General features: G+C 40.9%; 1 protein-coding gene across 2 annotated transcripts in view; it reads left to right on the top strand.

The window, feature by feature from the left end:
• The window catches only part of tbl1x (transducin beta like 1 X-linked), a 30,900-nt gene that overhangs the window by 6,830 nt on the left and 3,766 nt on the right, over positions 1 to 20,304 (top strand). For both annotated transcript variants that reach the window (XM_089002906.1, XM_089002905.1), the window contains 9 exons: positions 14,671 to 14,776; positions 16,334 to 16,479; positions 16,577 to 16,796; positions 17,511 to 17,643; positions 18,868 to 19,009; positions 19,103 to 19,166; positions 19,286 to 19,383; positions 19,933 to 19,993; positions 20,089 to 20,210. In XM_089002906.1, the coding sequence (XP_088859032.1) occupies positions 14,719 to 14,776; positions 16,334 to 16,479; positions 16,577 to 16,796; positions 17,511 to 17,643; positions 18,868 to 19,009; positions 19,103 to 19,166; positions 19,286 to 19,383; positions 19,933 to 19,993; positions 20,089 to 20,210 (1,044 nt within the window). In that variant the 5' untranslated portion in view covers positions 14,671 to 14,718. The remainder of the gene's footprint in view (positions 1 to 14,670; positions 14,777 to 16,333; positions 16,480 to 16,576; positions 16,797 to 17,510; positions 17,644 to 18,867; positions 19,010 to 19,102; positions 19,167 to 19,285; positions 19,384 to 19,932; positions 19,994 to 20,088; positions 20,211 to 20,304) is intronic.

Here is a 20,304-nt window from a genome sequence, read left to right as displayed (position 1 = left end):
CAGACCAAACAAGCATTGACTTGATGGAAGGACTGCTACAATGTGTCCTTTTTTTTTTCGGTCAGGGGCGGTCCTTCAGTGACGTCACGGACTCGTATGGACTCGTCACCAACTCAAAAACAAGACTTCCGGAATATTCAGCGCGAGTCTTAAAACGTAAAATACAGCATGCTGGGTCCGAGAGGACAGTAATTTCATCTGTGCTGTATATCATGCATATTAGCATAGTTGACAATAAAGCTGACTTTGACTTTGATATGCGGTGGAATCTTTGTAAAATACGCTCAGTAGAAGTCATTTGAAACCATTTTACAAATTATGGACACAACTCGTCCGCAGACGTCGGTTGTCCTTTAAAACACAGTACCATAATAGAACAGGAAAGGGCAACTCACACACAAACCAGGCGGTCTTCTAATGATCCTGTACAGAATTTTATAGTAACACCCTGGACGACATTCGGTGGGTAGCCATTGATAATTTTTTTTGTAGGCGAGCAGATACTGCAATATTACTCAGAGGTCGTTGGGGCTTTCACATCCCCTTGTTGTCATCACAAATGTTCCCTTAAAAAAGCCAAAGAATACAGAAATCTAACATTCCTTTTTGTCCTTGACTGGCTAGAAGCTGACGGCACCTTCCCATCTCAAAGTACATTTTCTGCCCCTTTTTTTAAGTCGCACATTCAATCATCGATTGAATGTGAGACTGAATAGAATGACCGTGAGCATATCGAGAAAGAATTTTTCTCCTTTGCAAATGAAATGGTAGTTGAATTACAATCTAATGATATTTTTTTTTAATTCTTTTGTAAAATTGAATTATTATACTTTTTTTTTAATCGCTGTATCTCGTGACTTTTCATAATTTGACGAAAGACCACAAAGCTGAAATATGATACTGGATTGTGATGATGCAATCAATTTTCAACTATGAATAGCAAATTAAGTCTCTCGAGAGAAAATACTGTCAGATACACAGAACACTCCAAAAATCGCAATACAGTATTACGTTATCACATATTTAAGCCCATTTTGTAGTGTTTGCAAAGGTTGGGAAACTGGTGAAACTGACCAGTTTGTTAATTAAAATTTTATGCTGTATCTTTGCTATTTTGCTGCTCTCTTCTTTGCGACTATAAAATGTTGTTGATTGTTACCTTGGGCTGACGCACGCTATGTTTTGATCCATACATTATATCGTACGTAGGCAGTGCAATTTGCTATGCACCTTTATGTATGGGGTTATTTATTTATTTTTAAATGAGATGCCAAAACAACACACCCATTCTGCTTTTTTTGCACCCTGTTATTAGTGTACAGCACTTTTGGTACAGCGCCACAGTCTGATGATTGGTTGGTGGAGAATAACCTTTGTGTGACAACAGCAATAGAATCAAGAGAAAAAAAGCTGCAAAACCCGCCATCTTCATGTTAGGAATATCCTCATGCCAAGAGGAACGAACCAAAAATGTTGGATGTCTTCCATTGTTGTCCTTTTTGTTTCTTTTTTTAAACTGTGTCTCTTTTTTTTTAGTTGAATTTGTTGGCGGGGTCCACAGTGTTGAGCTGCTGTAATGTCACACTCTTTATGTGTCTTAGCCGCCCTGCTGGGGAAACGCAAGCAGGGAAGGGATGGGCAACTGGCTGTGCATGCGACCCCACAACTTCACTGTGTGTGTGATTGATTGGGGTATTGATTTATTCAATTTTAGTAATTGGATAAATTGCTGATTAAAATTCAAATACATGTTTTCCCAATTTTTTCGCTAGATACTGGAGGAAAAATATTTTCTTGTTTACTCCAATCCTGTTGAAATCGGAGAGAGGATCTTTTATGCATGTATTGAAAAATGTATTCTTAAAAATTGAAGATTGAAAAAGCACATATTTAAAATGGCATCTTTGTAATGAATCGCCTTTGGAAGCGCCCCTATGCAGTAAACACTGATGAAAATTGTTGTCGCATGATAAAAGCAGCAAGTACCATTTGACGATCAACACACCGATCTGTTGTGAATGTTTCTAAGACATTGACGTGGGATCATTTTTAACCATATTGAAATATAAACGTTTTTTCACATAACATGTGTTTTGTAGCCTTAAAACTGAACGCAAAACCAGAATTTTAAAATACAACCACAACCGCGCCAAGTGGCATATTGGTTAATGTTAATGAATATTTCTTTTCTTTTCTTTTTTTCAAGCAACAAGTATGAAAAAAATCTTTTCTTTTGCCTTGTCGCATGCATAAAACGGAGATCATGTGGGTGTAGTATTAGCATCACACTGTACGAATACGAGGAAAGGCATGGCTCAGAATGAAGATGAGTATTTCGGTTTGACCTCAAAGTCAGATGGAAGGGAAGCGCGAGGAGTGTGGGGGCTGCTTCGGGTGGCATGAGCAGCTGTTGACAGAGAAGCGAGATCTTTCCGGTTGCCATAGTTACATTTGTATTGCCCACACTGCTGTGCGTGTCGCCGTGTTTATAGCTTATTTGTGCAGCCCTCATGATGCCAGGGGGGGAAAAAAATAATTGCCCGGCTCGAGCTTTTGTGTTGACGACTTGTCACCTCAAGGACGGTGTTTCTTTTTACTGCGCACTTGAAATGAATATGTATGTACTAAGAGAGGGGGAAAAAAGACATGGCTTCAAGTAACATTCATTTTTGTCAAACAGTGAAACTGTGCTTCCAATCGTCCCGTTTTCGACATTTCCTTTTGAAAAACTAAGTGATGGTTTCACATCCTGTCTGTCGTGAGGTTTGCATCATCACTGTCACAGTACCCTCGGTTCTCTTCATACGCGTTTGCTGTATCAGAGATGTGCACCTCGTCTCCGACACATCACAGCATACAGAACCTGTCACATTGACTCACGGCGGCCTAGATTTGCTCCTGCCTTATGTTTCCAGGATATATTTTACCTTCTTGTTATACGTACAGAATCAGAAAAGATGGCTTCCATGTTGAGCTAGCGTCTGGTTTCTTCAGTTTGCATCGAGGGCCGCTATTAAGATAGTAGATTATGTCTTGTTTATGTGAGTGTTGTACTGATGCACTGTCTGTGTCCCTCAATCTTCTCCCCTCACACCACGCACACAATATATTCATTGCCACCCACCCCCATGCTGTCGTACACACATGCAAACCCGCCTGCTCTTCCTCCCAGCAGCATCCATATCAGGCTATTTGACTAATAGATAGGATCGGGTTGGGGGTGGTTTGCTGGACATCTCACGTCATAAAATTCTGTTCATCTTTGTTTTGTACAGTCGTACTTTGAAAGTCAAACACTGAAGATAGTAGATGAGCCAACATTTTCAGGAAAAATATGTCCTTAAAATCACTCAAATTGTGAACATCGAACAATCATAATGGACGACTGTAGCGCTTATCTCTTGACTTCACGTCAGCCAGAATCCAATGATTAATTTGGCATATGTTGGGATTTCATGTTAGGAAGGTACTTTGATGTAAATCGACTGATCTGGAGCAAACAGACTCAGGGCAGTGTCAGTATATCGGAAGATAGTTACACTGCCACGCTAATCGGAGATGGTTGCCAATATCCAACTCTGTATCTCGCCAATGCCCGGTCATTGAAAAAGCTCACATCTTGCTTGAAATCAATGTACATTTCTACAAACAGACCAGTCTGGATGAAATGTTTTTAGATTTATCAGAGCATTTATTCAGGTGAGTCCTAATTGTTTGGAAACAGCCAAGGAGGGGTCTTTGTTTTCATGACAATCACACGAGTAACCGGCAAAAATGTAAGTGCATGAAAAAAAAAGGATTATTGGATCAAAATAGTCACAAATGTGCTTCAATTCACTTGCACCCATTTGCTGCCATTCCCGAATATTCAGGAATTGAAAAGTGTGCCATTGCGCCCTGTTCCCGAATCTGTTGGTTTTTTTTTTTGCAGGAGGCGGCGATAAAGCGCTGGTCAGACCTCTGGCAATGTTTTTTTTCCCTTCCACAAGGGGGCAGCGTTTACCTTTTGTCCATGTTAGGTCACTGTTATAGCTTCAGCTGTTGTTAAAGCGCCATATAAATCAATATGTATGTATTGTATTTATTTTATACAGCCACCCCCATTTCAAGCTTGGATACCTCCAAACCCATATAACTTTTTCACTCGTTTTGTTTTTATCTGATGAAAGAAGAGAGTCTAAGGTTTCTATCGCTGTATTGAATGTTTATGTAGTCCTAAAACTAAATATTCTGTGGGTTCTGCAATTTGAGTGAAAATGACAAAAACGCTGGCACTTGGCGTGGACACATTTTTGCACTTTGTCTCGCAGTGAATGAGTTAAAAGGGTCTGCTTTGATTATTTTTGGTTGAACAGCTTTGCAAAATCCGTGGCATGAAAACAAAACTACATTTATTGCAATTGTTTTGGCCAAAATATCTTCCGGAAATATTTCTCGAGGGCTGTAGTGTTTATCCATGTTACTTTATTCGATTTTTGCTTCCTGTTTTCATTCTTTCCTTTTTGTCCTCTTTTCGTCGACAAACCAATATTGTCTGTTGGCGATTTTACAACAAATTGAATTTTAGTAATATATAGAATGCAACGTTGTCCTCTCACACTAGCCACGCGGCGATAAACTGCCACATAGTTGTTGCTTGTGGTTGATTTCATTTCATACCCGATTGACAATATTTAAAAATGAGACGTGTAAGCACTTTATTAACTCTCTGCATTTGTCATTAAAATTAATGTTTGACCTTTCTGAGCTACCGCTGTACCTCGGTTATATTAGCCAGATAATGAGTCCGAGCGGGCTATAACTGACGACTTGCTGGCGACGAATCCCCGGGGGCCATTTGTTCAATGTCAAAACATTTTATGTATTTCACCCCCTTTTTGAATCAGCGCAATAATGAAGGCGTCTGACTTGGAAACGAGCCCTTATAATATGGATGTAAAGTAATAAGTAACATAAGTTTGGCTCTGAAATATCTTCTACCGTTCACTGTTGTCATAAGAAAACAGTCGGCCACTGTCGTTTTGAGTCTGATTGAAGGCGATTTAAAGGACAACCGACATCTCCGGACAAGTTGTGTCCATAAAATCGCTTCAAATGACTTCTACTGAGCATATTTTACAAAGATTCCACTGCATATAGCTATATTTTACGTTTTAAGACTCGCGCTGAATATTCAGGAAGTCTTGTTTTTGAGTTGGTGACGAGTCCTCACGTCACTGAAGGAACGCCCCTGACCGAGAAAGGACAAACTGTAGCAGTCCTTTGATCACGTCAATGCATTTTGCGGTACTTTGTTTGGTCTGAAAACTTCGTGTTGATCCGTGTTGATGGCGAAATTAGAAGGAAAACACATAACGCAATGGTGAATCCTTGTGTGTTGTGACAAAAATGTTGAGCCCATTGAGCCCATGTATTATTATTATTTCCACATTGAGCTTTGTCGCCATCTTCTGCCTGTTTTGGGTGCGACATCCCCCCACCCCCCTGATGCCTCAAAATGACACGGAATAAATTCTTTAATCGATTGCAAACATGTATGCTTTCCTCTCCAGAACTAGTTGAATCATATTCATAACTGGATTAGTAACAAGAAAGCATGTTCTCCGAATCTGAAGCCATTGTTTTGATTCTCGAGCAAGGCAAGACGTCTTGACGTGACACCACGAACACTCCCTTCTGAAACTGGCCACTTCCGTTTTCGTTTTTTTGCAGTTTCAGCACACTAAGTCATTTTTATTGGTGTTTTGCATTTGACTAAAAATATCATTCTGCGTGTTTTGGGTATTTTAGATGCTATAAAACGTTTTTCTGATGTCAGTTAGGAAACAAAAAAGTGATGTCGGTTGTCCTTTAAAGTTAGTCCCTTAAAGTTTAAAGTTAAGCTCTGAAATATTACTGTTGAAATGAGCCAAATATAATGGCTCCATGCTTGAATACATATTTTCCTCTCCAATGTTTCGAGATAAACAGCATGAATGTTGTTTTCTGGACACCAGCGTTTCCTCACATAATTTAATTTGCTCAGTTCTTGTTGACTCCATGGACAAATTTTTTTTTTGGGTGTGACCATGGCGTGTCCCCATTTACAGACTTATCTTTCAACAGAGCAAGATATCTCGTGTTCAAATCTGCCCTAATATCTCTTCTTTGCAACTTGTTTCCGACCAGCCTTTGAAGCAAATCACATGATCTTGTGCATTTCTAATCGGGTACTTGGCACATTTAAAGTCATCACTTGTGGTCGTTTGGAAGACAGACTTTGCAAAGGGGGATGATTTGAGGATACATTTGTAATTCATGGTTTTGGATCAAAGGATGAAACAAATTGACAAATAGCACTCATGGTTCCAACGTGTCAACAATCCTCAGCTTGGAATGTTTTTTTTTTTTTTTTTTACAATTTGACAATCAACTGAAGCGCCAACGTGTATCCTTTCAAATGTATGCAAATTACTTTTTATCCATCTGTTTCCACCAAGCGTTGCAGTGCTGATCAGTATTGTGTAATACACATTAATTTGCTTTTCCGTCGTAAATAGTTATCCGGACATAAAATAATCCAGATGTCCATTTTCCTTGCCGTCTGGTTGCCGTGGTGTGATGTCACACTTCCTGGCCTACACACCCACAATGGAAATGAAAGCCTGACAATGGCTTACCGAGTCGAGTCATAATGCAGTAAACTAAACAACTACACAGCCTTGTGTTTGTGTGTGTGACCAATTATTTTCCAGTGTGACATCAGGAAAATGACAGATGATCATCATGAGCACGGAATGGAAGTTTGCTAAAATGCTCCCATGTGATCAAGGTTTCTGTGGTGAATCCTTTCCGCGATCCATGTTGTCTGTCACCATCCCCCATTTCTCGAGCAGGGAGCGCACACACACATCCATTCGTAAAAATAGCATATGATGTTATTTAGCGAATAGGAAAGTGCTTATTTCAACCTTTGTTGACAGAAATTCTTTTAGACAATTTTTTGGAGGATCACTGTAACCTGCCTGACAAGCGACCCGACCCGTTCAAACCGGTATTCCCGCGATGACCCAGTTCTTTGTGAACCCGTTCATAGTAGCCGTTGGTTTAGGCCTCAGGTCGCCGGGGTGGGCGGCCTCTTTGTGCCAAGGAAAGCTCTGTCATCTGAAGCTTTGCAACTGGTCATCAGCAGATAATTTCATTATCCATCGTGACTTAAAGGACAACCGACATCTCCGGACAAGTTGTGTCCATAATTTGTAAAATGTCTTCAAATGACTTCTACTAAGAGTATTTTACAAAGACTCCACCGCACATAGCTATATTTTACATTTTAAGAGTCGCGCTGAATATTCCGGAAGTCTTGTTTTTGAGTTGGTGACGAGTCCGTACGTTACGTCACTAAAGGAACGCCCCTGACCGAAAAAAGGACACATTGTAGCAGTCCTTCCATCACGTCAATGCATTTTGCTGTACTTTGGTCTGAAAATGTCGTGTAGGACCAAAAAGGGGCAGAAGAGGGTGACAAAGCTCGATGTAAGGAATTAATCAGCCTGTGGAAACGGGCTGATTAATTCCTTACACGGCTTTGTCGCCATGTTCTGCCTTTTTTGGGTGCGACGTTTCCCACCCCTGATGCCTCAAAATGACACGGAATAAATTCTTTAATCTATTGCAAACATGTATGCTTTCTTCTTCAGAACTATTTGAATAATATTCATAACTGGATGAGTAACAAGAAAGCATATTCTCCGAATCTGAAGCCATTGTTTTGATTCTCGAGCAAGGCAAGACGTCTTGGCGTGACACCACGAACATGGGGACAGGACCTTCTGAAACTGGTCACTTCCGCTTTCAAATTGAAGTACTTTTTAGACACATTAAGTCATTTTTATTGGTGTTTTGAATTTGACTAAAATATCATACTGCATGTTTTGGGTATTTTAGATGCTATAAAACGTTTTTCTGATGTCATTTAGGAAACAAAAAAGTGATGTTGGTTGTCCTTTAAAGGAAGATTAACCAGTGGGTAATTCGCTGACCTACATTGGTGGTGTTGAGTGACTCAGAGAGAGACAGGCACACGTCGGATCAGAAAACGCACCACAAAAGTTGGCAATGTGAAGTTGCGGTTGAAACCACTTCATTTTTTTTTTTTTCAAATTTGTGACTCTGAAGTAGTGCACTGTTTTTTTCCACAGTCTTTTGATAGAAATCGAAGGGTCTTTGGTGTTATCAGTTCCCACCTGTGTTTTCTGGGTTTGTATCAGAGGAGGGGGGACATGCTATGAAGTGCACAAATTGTTGTGATTACCTGTTTTTAGGATCATTATTTATCACCCTGCCCCCACTCCACCATTCATCCCTTCTCTCTTCTACTTCCCCTCCCCCACACTCGCTGGCTGAGCTATCCCCTCCCCCGTTCAAGACTGCAGCCCAACCAGAAGCTTCAAAGGCGGGTTTTACTCAGCAGAGCAGTTCCAGAGAAAATGGCTGCTGTTTCCAGGTCTTGTTTGCACATCTGTCAGGAGGTGACTGTTCAGGAGAAAATGAGGTCCCTGGTATGCTGGTTTCAACAGCATTCTTTTCGCAGAGCTGCATGTGCTGGAGATGGCTGCTTTTTGTTTTGAACATTCAGATCAACACCGCGTTCGTCAAAGGATCGATATTTTATGGTGATTTCAAGTGACACTCGCAGCTGTTTTATTACATTTGAAAAGACGTGCAGTTATACACCTGCCTTCATTTTGACAAAAGAGAGCATGTGAATCGAATGGTTGCTGGGATCAACATAATGTACAGCAATGATTAAATGGTGACCTAAAGCTCCCCAGTAGCGAATTGTCTAACTTTAGACTGCCATAAATGCAGCAATGTCAGGGCTCAGTTACTTTATTGCAAAAGATGTCTTGGCATGCCAGTCACTTTCCATAAATGTTAACATTGCACCATTTTTAACACCTCGCCTTTCCGCTGAAAATGCTGCATAGAAAGCAAAGATGAAGGGGAACGTGGGGGATGGGAAATTGCAGTAATGCTCACACACACAGGATATCCTTCCATTTACGTTGTCGGTTCGACAGCTGCACTAACTATTTTGCGTGCATATTGGATCAGAAATACGAGACAGGAGCATTTGGCTCAATTGCCGCAATCAGTAATGGGAATGTTTTGTTGTTATTATTATTATTTATAAGATCCGTGGTGGATATCTAAGCGTTAGTTTGTTTTTCTTTAGACAGCCATGCCTCTCCTGTTTGCAGCCCAACACTGCCCTACATTTGGTTCAACTTCAAAACACAGCTAGTCAACAATCACTGGGCTCTTTGCACGTCACATGTTATGAAATACGGTTCAGTCTTACCTAATTTCAACCAAAAATATATTCTACATGCAATGTTGATAGAACGTGCCCAAAGTAGCCTCACAGACACAATTTGTTTTGAAGTCCAAAGCAACCAGCAGCAAATCAGAATGCGGCTTTCATGTTGGCCTCATTTTCATCCACAGATTCAAAAGTATATGACAATGTTTTTCAAAAACATATGCAGCAATGGCACGAACATGCGAATCATTGCTATTGTGAACCACGAGCAATAGCAGTAGGTTGCCAACAAGTTTGAATATCCAGAGGATAAGCAATTGATTTGAATAATTTGTTTCAAAGAATGAATGTTGTATATTGGTTAATCACACACAAGGTACATATTCTTTGTTTGTTTCAATTTTGATGATTATGGCTGAATGACATCCCAATTTCTTTGGTGTGCATTCAGTACTTTGTTGGGCCTCTTTATTTGCATTCATGACAGTATCTGGGTGGCATGGCACGGAGACGTTCAGCCTTTAGCACAGTTCGGATATATTGTGCCCAAACTGCTTTGATATTGGCCTCCAGGTTTCCTGCACTTTGGGTTTCTGTTTTCTTTTCCTACCTTCCTCTTGACAACACCACATACATTTTCAATTGGGTTCAAGTCAGGCAAGTGTGCCGCCTCATCCACAACTGTTATTTCATGCCTACTCAAACAGCAATTGGTAGTTTTGGCTTTGTGAACAGATGCCAAATAATGATGGAAAATAAAACCGTTGTCTCCCAAAAAAACTGTTGGTAGCAGGAAGCATAAAATGCTCTAAAATGTCCTGGTTGAACATCTGCATCGACTGAAGACTTGATAAAAGACAAGCCCACACCAGCAAATGACATAGCTCCCAAAGCTCTTACCGAAATGTCACGCTTGACCCTAAGCAGTTTGATTTTGGAGCGTCTGCAAACTCTGCGAACCTTGATTTCCCAATGAAATGCAAAATTTATTTTCATCTGAAAAGAGGACTTTGGACCACACGGCAACATAACTCTTATACTTTTTGTCCTTAGCTTTGTTTGAGCGCTTCTGGTGTTGTTTTTGGTTCCGCAGTGGCCTGAGTCAGAGAACTCGGCAGCTGTAGCACATGTATTGTATGTGGTGGTCCTTGATGCATTGACAGCAGCTTCGATCGACTCCCACAGGTCTCTGAACAACCGTTGCTTGACAATCAATACTCTCAAGGCTGCAGGCTGCAGTCATCCCTGTCACCTCGAAACATGTTCATGTACTGTACTTTGATACCGTGCTCTGACAGCAACCACCTTCTTTTGCGCTTTCGTTTTGAAACGTTTTCCTCTGCAATTGTTTTTTTACATGAGCTAACTGACAAGATTGAGACACAGGCAGCCAACAGTGTTGAACCACGTCATTCTATTCTAATTTTGAGAAATACTATATTTATTTATTGTAGTTTAGTTCCTTTGCCATAATCATGAAAAGAAATGAATGATTGAATGTATTATATTTATGTGTAGTGAAGTAATATAACTAAAGTTTCACATTTCAAAACATCCACCTTCATACACAATGTGTAACTTTGGCTTGACAAGTGATGTGATTATTATATTCTAAACAATTTTATCCGTCACTGGCCACATGAAAAATTGGTGGGATCATTCGATTTGCAAACACATAAACACTGTATGGAAATTTCTGCTTTGATTTTAAAGGTTTTGACACAATTACCCCCAGGGTGATTTTGATCAGCCAAATTAGCTTTCGCCAGCATGGCGAGCGTGGGAAATATTTGTCCTACCCAGTCTCAGCCCACCATTGGTGATGTGGGGAGCGCCAACTTTGCTCTATTGGTGGAAATTCAATATTGGAGTCAAACAATGACTTAGTTAGTTTATGGGAATCAGTGAACCACATATGGATACTATCTTGCTGAGGAACTCGCTTGGCTCGCAACGTTTATCACCAGGATTTGAACCCCGATCCCTTTTGTTAAAAAGCAGCAGTTGGTGCGCTCGAGTAGGAGTTCATCTGCAAGATTTGGATGTCACCTACCATTTGGGACATTTCTTTATTGCTTTTATTGCTAGTTTTAGCATACATTGCTGTTCATGGGCTAGATTATATTATGCTAAGTGGTGGAAATGGAAACTATCTTGGGTTAAGGTACAAATACAAGAAAGTTGAGTTTAGCATAACATGACAGCTGTCGCGAAGAGTAATGCCTGTGATCAACATTGCAACTCCGTGATTCGGTGTGTACATTAAGCAATGTGATTATTATGGTAAACTGTGCACGTAACATAAACGAAAAATCGGTGAGCATGACGCTCGTCCCTGATTCCATCCAGCAGGCTGGCCAAAGTGCACTCTTTGCAGTCAGGCGAGTGCAGATACACCACTCACTCACTGGAGTTCCCCCTACTGACTCTCTCCTCTCTCTTACTTTTGCTTTAAATTAAATGACACAAACACTTATATTATTAATTGATTATTTCTAGTTTACATCAACTTTAGCAGTTATTTGCAATGGCTGGCAAATGTGTGTTCCTGCCCTTGGACTTTGTAGGAAACATTAATCCAAGGGTGGAAATTCAATCGGACGATGGATAATGGATTTAAAAAAATCGATATTAACTCATTCATTGCCATTCCTGAATTTATCCAGGAATTGAAAAGCATGACGTGAAACGCCATTCCTGAATTTGTTCAGGTTTTGTTTTTTTCTTGCAGGGAGGTCGTTTCAAGCTTCGGTCAGACCTCTGGCAATGTTTTCCCCCTCCCACGAGGGGGCTGCATTTACCTTTTGTACAACCACCCCCATTTTCAATGCAGATAATTATAACCAAATAAGCTCAAAATACTTTTTTTTCTGATGAAAGAAAAGAGTGTAAGGTTTCAGACGCTGCATTGAATGTTTATATAGTCCTAAAACTCTATATTCTGTGGGTCCTGCAATTTGAGTGAATATGACGAATGCCCTGGCACTGGAGTGGACACATGTTTTCACACGGTCTGGCAGTAAATGAGTTAACCATCTTAATTAAGAGTGTCTATACATTCTCGTTTAATTGCCTTTCAAAGAAAAAAAAGGTAGAAGTGGCCATCTTTTTACGGTTCATGTGCATATTGCCGTATTTTGAAGACCCCTGGCTCAAATTGCCAGCGTTATAACCAACCTGTCAGATTATACAGAGTTTGCGGATATACTACTGATGTGTAATTTTAAACCACATCCGAAAAACACTTGATTCTGCTCTCAGGATATCCCATTTTATTTCGACTCCGCCATGACCCAAATCAAAATTGGGTCATATGCGAGAAAAAAAAGGAATTGTGTCATTTGAGCCTAGTAGTTTGGAATTAGAAATAACAGACTTTTGTAAATGGGCGGCATGAGCATTTGCTAATCTGTTGAAGTGTAAAAAAATCTGCAACACAAGTTTGGTTCAGTGTCCACATTCATGACAACTAAAGGTACCCAAAAGATTAATCTGGTACGCATTTGTTTTTCTGGACATTAAACAGCAACTTGTTGTTTTTAATTGGTTGTTAAGGAGGAAATGTACTGGAACTGCTCTGTAAAGCAAGATAGAGAACTACACTTTTGCCTCCCATGCTTTTTTTTTCTTTCAGTCATGACATTGATGTTGTTTGGTGAAATTGAGCTTTAAGGCAGACATTAGTGTTCCCATGACAACTAGGTTAGCCATTTAAATGTCTATGCGAGTGAGGACTCACTTGTATCAAGATATCGTGTGTAGGCAGGGGCTGTTTCACAAACAATGGTCTGTGTACGGTTTATATTTAAACCACAAATGAGGTGATTAGTGTTGACTAAGAGTCACATTTCGCTCACACCTTTAACACCTGACAAGCTTGGCCGATCCTAAAAATAGCAACAATAGACAGCCGCACAAAGGACACCTGAAGAGTTTTATAAATGGCTTACCGTCACTTTAAAGGATTGCTCTTAAACTAGTTGAAACAGATATACATCTTTTTTTGTCCCCTAGACTTTTTCCATTCTTCTACCCATCCCCCCAACCCTTCAAGTTCAAATGTTACAAGAACTGACAAGCTAAGCAGAGAGCCTTTCATAGTCCACTCATCACTTCACTGTGGATAAACCTTCAAGCAGATATGGAGGCCCAGGTAGTGATGTTAGGGATCATAGCCCGTCTGATTGATGTTGTTGCCCTTCTTCCATCTATAGTGGGGCCAGAACACCTCCGTGCTTCCTGGGAATTAAGTGTGCAGTTTGGCTTGTTGTTGCTGTTGTTGTGACTGGGCTTTCACGAGGCCCCTCGAGTGTAAGCTAATGGGCTCTGTGGTCAAATCAGGACATACTAGCTAAGGCACACAAGTGTGTTTGTTTCCATGCAGAAGAGGCCAGAGACATTTTAGCTTTTTAAATGAATTTGTTGAAGGAAAGGGTGAGTCGACGGTTAGTCAAAGGTGCGCTAATAATTTCTTACGCATGCTGTTCTCTTCCGCTTTTCTTCTTTTTGTAATTTTCTGGGCATTTTTAATCAGGCTCTTCCTTTTAATAGCCCAGTTCTTCCCATCGGGAGACAGTGGAACAAAACACATTGTGCCCGCATGAATTAAGAATGTTAGTTTAATTACAGAACCTCTGCTGCGGTGCACGAAGGTGAACTCCCATAACAAAGATTATAACAAGGTGAAAGAGTTAATAATTCCTTTTGAGGAACATGTTCAGCTCCCCACCCCGCCCGTCTGTCTTACACTCGTTGGTAATAGGGACAACACGGTTGTCTCTATTCTCTACCATGACTCTTGTTGCTATGTTACCAAAGGGGAATTGGCGTAGCCACGGGAGGTATTAGCAATTCAAGTTGGACCACCATACATGCCTCATACCTGATGCAACATTGATTCCTTGTTGTGTGTATCCTCTTCAGACCGTTTTTATTTCTATATGTTCAAACAGGAAAAACACAGTCATTTTTCCTGACTCATTCCAGGTGCCCCACATCCCCCATCCTCCTCCTTTTAAAAGATAATCATAAATTAAGAATCCATCAGAATTATTAGCATGTGTTGCTCCCCATAAATATTTGAGTTGAGTAAGTTCTGGCATTTTGTGCCTTATCACGGTTCTTTCGCCATCACTTTGTGTTTTGCCAGGTCACAAGGGGCATCACGTCATTACTCCGTGTGGAAAACCAAACATGTTTTATTCCAGCAATGGTACGAAAATATGAAGCGTGTCTGCACATGGTCACCTGACAGACCGTTGACATTCTTGCTATTTGTGGGGAAAAAATAAAGAGAGTCGTAGTTCTAATGGCGTGAGTGCCCGAGACATAATATTAATCCTGCTCCTATTTTTGTACCTCTACAGGAGTGAGCCGAGCCTTCCAACAGACCTCCGCTGTTTCTTTGGGCTAAAATGAGTATTACCAGTGACGAAGTGAACTTCTTGGTCTACAGATACCTCCAAGAATCAGGTTGGTCTCACAAAGCTGGGATTGACGCAATTCATTTTGATTCATTTGTATTTAAACTGAATAAAGGGTGCCATTTTGGCTGTAGAACCGCATTCAAATGGCTTGAAACGCCACCACCATTATCCTCTCTGTCACGCATGGTAAGTCTCCTGTTTAGACTTGCAAAGCATAAACAATGGGGCACACCACTGCACTGTCGTAGCATGTGCATTTACCGCATCGCCATTGTGCGCTTTGTAGTCGCATCACCTTGATATCAGACATTCTCTTAAGGGGGTTATTCCGAAATAGTTCACAAAGAAGAAAAAGTGTAATGTGTACGACATATCTACAATCACAGACGCAAGGACTTTTCTATTTTGAATAAAATGGATTCACAAATGTGTCAAATGGCCATAGTATAGCGCCAACTGTTGCCACGGACGACATACTCGAGGACTGACACATTTTATTTGCTTGAAGTATCAGTGGCTGGTATCGTGAGCCCCCACTAATAACACCAGTTTAAATTAAGGCCGGGGATACCCATTCTGAATGTACCAAAAAAATGTGCATATCTGACTGTGTTTAGTAATCCAAATTCTGTTTTTATCAAATTATTCAGTTCACCAAACGGCTGGTTGGCAAAATGTCCAATTCTAAAAATAAAGCTGCAATCCATACAAACTAAAAATACTGCATGAATGTGGGCCATACATTACAATTGAAAATGTTGGATATGTGTACAATTTTTTCCCCCTGTGTCAAGTTAAATTGTTACAAAAATAAATGCATACCAGTCAAAGTCCATATTGATAACTGTATCCTACTGTAGTTTATGGCTTTATGCTGTGTGAAGTGTTGAGTCACATAATGACTTTGGAATGGATATTGATTTTTTTTTTAATATCAGTACATGCGTCAATCATTCATATCCAACCGGGACATATAATTCAAATTTATGCTTGCTACTGTTTTATGATTATTTCTTTTCATCTATTTTCTGAGTCAGGTTAGTTTAGTTTCGCACATCAGTCTGTTGTGGCTGACATTTCCTGCTAAGGTGTGTCTTTATACTGTTGACTGGTTTGTGTAGGGCGCACAGAAGGCTGTTTCACAGCTGTTACAATCAGGGGAGTGGTGAAAGTGCCATATAAAATGTAACTTCAAATAAATTTAGGAATAAAATCTCCCCGTTAGCTTGCTTTCTAACAAAAGCACAAAAATCAAATGATGTACAGTCCTCAAGAGGTTGGCAGGACATCGCTGCAGTGTAGGGTAACACCTCTCCAATGAAGGTTCATTTTTGGTGTGACTTGGTGTGGGAGGCGCTTCTTCTCAACTATTGTTCCACACACAACAACAAATCAGCACGCTTGGGTGTAACCAAACACTAACGTTGGAGGGAAACCCCTTCTAGCCTGAATGACCATGACCCAAAAGAAATCTTCTCATCAAAAGATGCTCTAAATGATGGCCATAAAAATTCACAGTCCCATTAACTCTCAGAAGGTTATACATGCTGATGTAACTGGGTCTGAGGAAGCTGTGGAACTGATAAATATGACTCGTTTTCAGGTTTCTCCCACTCAGCATTCACCTTTGGCATTGAGAGCCACATCAGCCAGTCTAACATCAATGGAACATTAGTGCCCCCTGCAGCCCTCATCTCCATCCTGCAGAAAGGGCTCCAGTATGTGGAGGCAGAAATTAGCATCAATGAGGTGAGATGGTATTTTCTCTAGCTTCTAGCTAGTTTGATCACAGGATATTCACGCCATGACTCTCGCCCCTCAACGCTTTTGGATATTTCACCAACAGGACGGAACGGTCTTCGATGGACGACCGATCGAATCGTTGTCACTCATCGACGCCGTGATGCCTGACGTGGTGCAGACGCGGCAGCAGGCCTTCCGCGATAAGCTGGCTCAGCAGCAGGCCGCCTGCACCATGGCAGCCTCCACCTCTGGCAATCAGTCGAACGCGCCAAAGAATGGTGATGCCACCATCAACGGGGAGGAGAACGGCACCCACAACATGAGTATGTTAAAGATCCCATGAAATAATCCAAATATACAGTATACTGTATGTTTATTTTTGACAAAAGTGGCCATGTTTGTGTTTCATGTGCTCTACCGAGAGGGATTTAGTGTTGCTCATATCGCGTGTGAATAGTTGATGTTGTGTTTTCATTTGTTGGCGAGCGCAGGCGGTCCTGTTATTTCTGTCAACCATCCCGCTGACATCGCAAAAATATAAGCCATATCATACCATGTACCATGCAAACTCATCAATGCTGCACGGAGGTCTTTCCATTTTAATTGTACTTTCTTCTTTATTTGAATGCACAGAATTCACAGACAATCCATGCAAATATGGATTGAGATAATAGGAGATTGAAGTTACTATTCTTATTTGTGTATTTTGGGATGGATGCTGTATTTTCTACTGCCTCGCCAATTCCTCTCTATCAGAAGAACAGAAGTGGCGAATAATATTATCCCTGCAGAATGTGCTATAGTTGGCACTTTTGTGCTTGATGCGTTAGTGAAACCTGAGATCAGATAGAGGCGGGGAGGAGGGAGAGAAGTATTTTCTTTGTAGAAAAAAGTTGTTTTTAGGCCAAATCCTTCACATTGACATCATATACGCATACTAACAATTAAAGAATAAAGCATGCACATGTTCCGATGTAAAAAGTAAAAAGTTCTGTTTTCACATTTTTCATGTGTTTCCCGTTTGGTTGTACACTCAGATAACCATTGTGAGTCGATGGAGATGGATGTGGACGTGGAGATACCCGCCAGCAAAGCCACAGTGTTGCGTGGTCACGAGTCGGAAGTATTCATCTGTGCCTGGAACCCTGTCAGTGATCTGCTGGCCTCAGGGTAAGCTGTAAGGCCCTGTGTGGGTGTGTTTGTTTTTGTGAGAGAGAGAGAGTCAGTGAATGATAGAGTGTGAGTAATAGGAGTGAGGGGGGGGGGGGGGGGGAACAAAGCTGACCTGAATTGGCAAAGGGGGATGAATAACGCCTCTTTGTATGCAGTCCTTAGCTGTTTCATCACAGCTCAGACTGTTTACACCAATAGGATGAGCTGCTATAAATTTTCATGTAAACCGCCACAAGAAAAAGATTAAATGCAAATGGACTCGTTTTGTAACACCCCCAAAATTTGAAACTCACATGGTGATGCATCCAAGATGCATTGTCAAGATGCATCTGGGAAGTTTTAAAAGGGGGCCAGTTGGCTCCCTTGTGTCTAAAAAGGGGGCCAAATTCAAAAATTGATGCGCTCGACTTAACTAGATTCGCGAAATGTACAAAATGTATTGAAATAAACCAAACTACATTCATTGGAGCATGATATTTCTTAATTGCAAATAAAAAGTGTCCTTGAGAGTTTTGAAAGGCGCTTGCTTATAAATGAAATGTAGTATTATTATTATAAAATCTATTTTCTAATATATAAACAATTTTAATTCGAGTCAAATAATTTATTCATACATAAACTAAACAAACCTTTTCTATTTTCTTGAGTTACTAAACAATCAATCCCGTGCTATTTTGATATTCTACGGTATGACAGAGAAGACAAAGAGAACAGACTTAGGTCTGTGTAAACTCTCAGTCGTACAGGAGTGGTCCATCGATGAAAAGGTTACTTCATCTGTACTTTGAAGGTGTCGGACGTTTCGCTTCTCATCCAAGAGGCTTCGTCAGTTCGCTGAGTTACAAAGTTGCGCCATGCGTGACATAAGCGCGTGACCCAGATGCATCCCTGCATCATTCTTAAAAGGGAGTAGCGTCCTAATTTAAATTTGTCAGTCCTTAAGCCTTGTAAATCGAGGCCCCAATGTACTTATAAAAAACAGCCCCAGATTGGAAATACAGTAAAGTCTCGTTATATCGATATTAAAGGGAGTCCGAAAACATATCGATATAACCGGGACTATCGATATATCCGACCCTGTTTGCATGTAATTTTCTCCGTGCGTGCATAGAAATAGTATCGATATAACCGGGACTATCGATATATCCGATATCGATATAACGAGACTTTACTGTAGTTGGTTTCCATGAGGCACACTAACAGTGTTGGTATTCGGTTCAGCTCGGGGGACTCCACCGCCAGAATCTGGAACCTCAACGAGAACAACAACTCCAACTCCACCCAACTGGTGCTGCGCCATTGTATCCGAGAAGGTGGGCAGGATGTCCCCAGCAACAAAGACGTCACCTCACTAGACTGGAATGTAAGGGTTCCAACTCCTCAGCACACACATCTGCCATCCTCTTCTACTTTCATCAGCCCGTTGGATTAACCAGTGTGTCTTTCCACCCGACAGAGCGACGGGACTCTCCTGGCGACGGGCTCCTATGACGGTTTTGCCAGAATATGGACCAAGGACGGTATGTTCTGTCATTTGTGCGCTACGGCAGCGCCGTTCACCCTGGTATTAATTTGGTGCTGTGTTTATTGGTAATAGCGTGTCTGCCTACAATAATACAACATCGCTCTCATCCACTAGGAAATCTGGCGAGCACCTTGGGACAGCACAAGGGGCCCATATTTGCACTCAAGTGGAACAAGAAGGGGAACTCCATTCTCAGTGCCGGCGTAGATAAGGTTGTTAAGGATACCTTTTGTCTTTCACTAACTGTGAAACAGAAGCGTGTTTTATTGAGGAGTGTCTCTGTACCGCTGTATTATAATAATAATACATTTTATTTCAAGCGCCTTTCAAAACACCCAAGGACACTTTACATTAAAAACAATAAAACTAAGCACATAACAATAAAACCATAAGTAAAATGATACATAATAAAATAGCAGATAGAATATTCAAATTAAGGCAGAGCACATGCTTTGTTTGTTGCCGCTAGCAAATAGCTACGGCAAAATTAGGCATCATGAAGCAATGATCCATCCATTTTGTTAAACATAATTTGACGTCAGCGAAAAGTGTGGTCTTCTGAGTTTACCTCAAAGTATTTTCGCACATCTGATATGGTTACTCCTTCACCTGCCTGCCTTCAGTCTGGACAGTATTGACACTGGTGAATTCCCATTTTTCCTCACACATGAAAACTACACTTGTGAAATATCAATTTGAAACTCAGAGCATATTAACACACCGATTTATGATGCATTGTTTAAATCTGATCATTTTCACAGACGACAATCATTTGGGACGCGCACACAGGAGAAGCCAAACAGCAGTTCCCCTTCCACTCAGGTATAGTGTGTTTGATTGTGCACGCGGGACAATATGAAAGGACTCTAGCAGCAGCACTTTTAAACAAACATATTACTCATTGGAATATCCTTCAGCTCCGGCTCTGGATGTGGACTGGCAGAATAACACCACCTTTGCCTCATGCAGTACAGACATGTGCATCCACGTGTGTCGCCTCGGCAGCGACCGGCCACTCAAGACCTTCCAGGGTCACACTGTAAGAAGCTTCACTCCAGAAAACTCCTCATATAACGTCCTTGGGGAGCCGTGATCATCAACTAGCACATTTTGTGTGTGTGTCCGTATTTGTG

The sequence above is a fragment of the Hippocampus bargibanti genome, linkage group LG08 (assembly GCF_051943395.1).
Source record: "Hippocampus bargibanti isolate YZ-2025 linkage group LG08, ASM5194339v1, whole genome shotgun sequence".
Taxonomy (NCBI): domain Eukaryota; kingdom Metazoa; phylum Chordata; class Actinopteri; order Syngnathiformes; family Syngnathidae; genus Hippocampus; species Hippocampus bargibanti.
The sequence above is the reverse complement of the archived record's forward strand: the minus strand, read 5'-3'. Positions and strand labels throughout refer to the sequence as shown.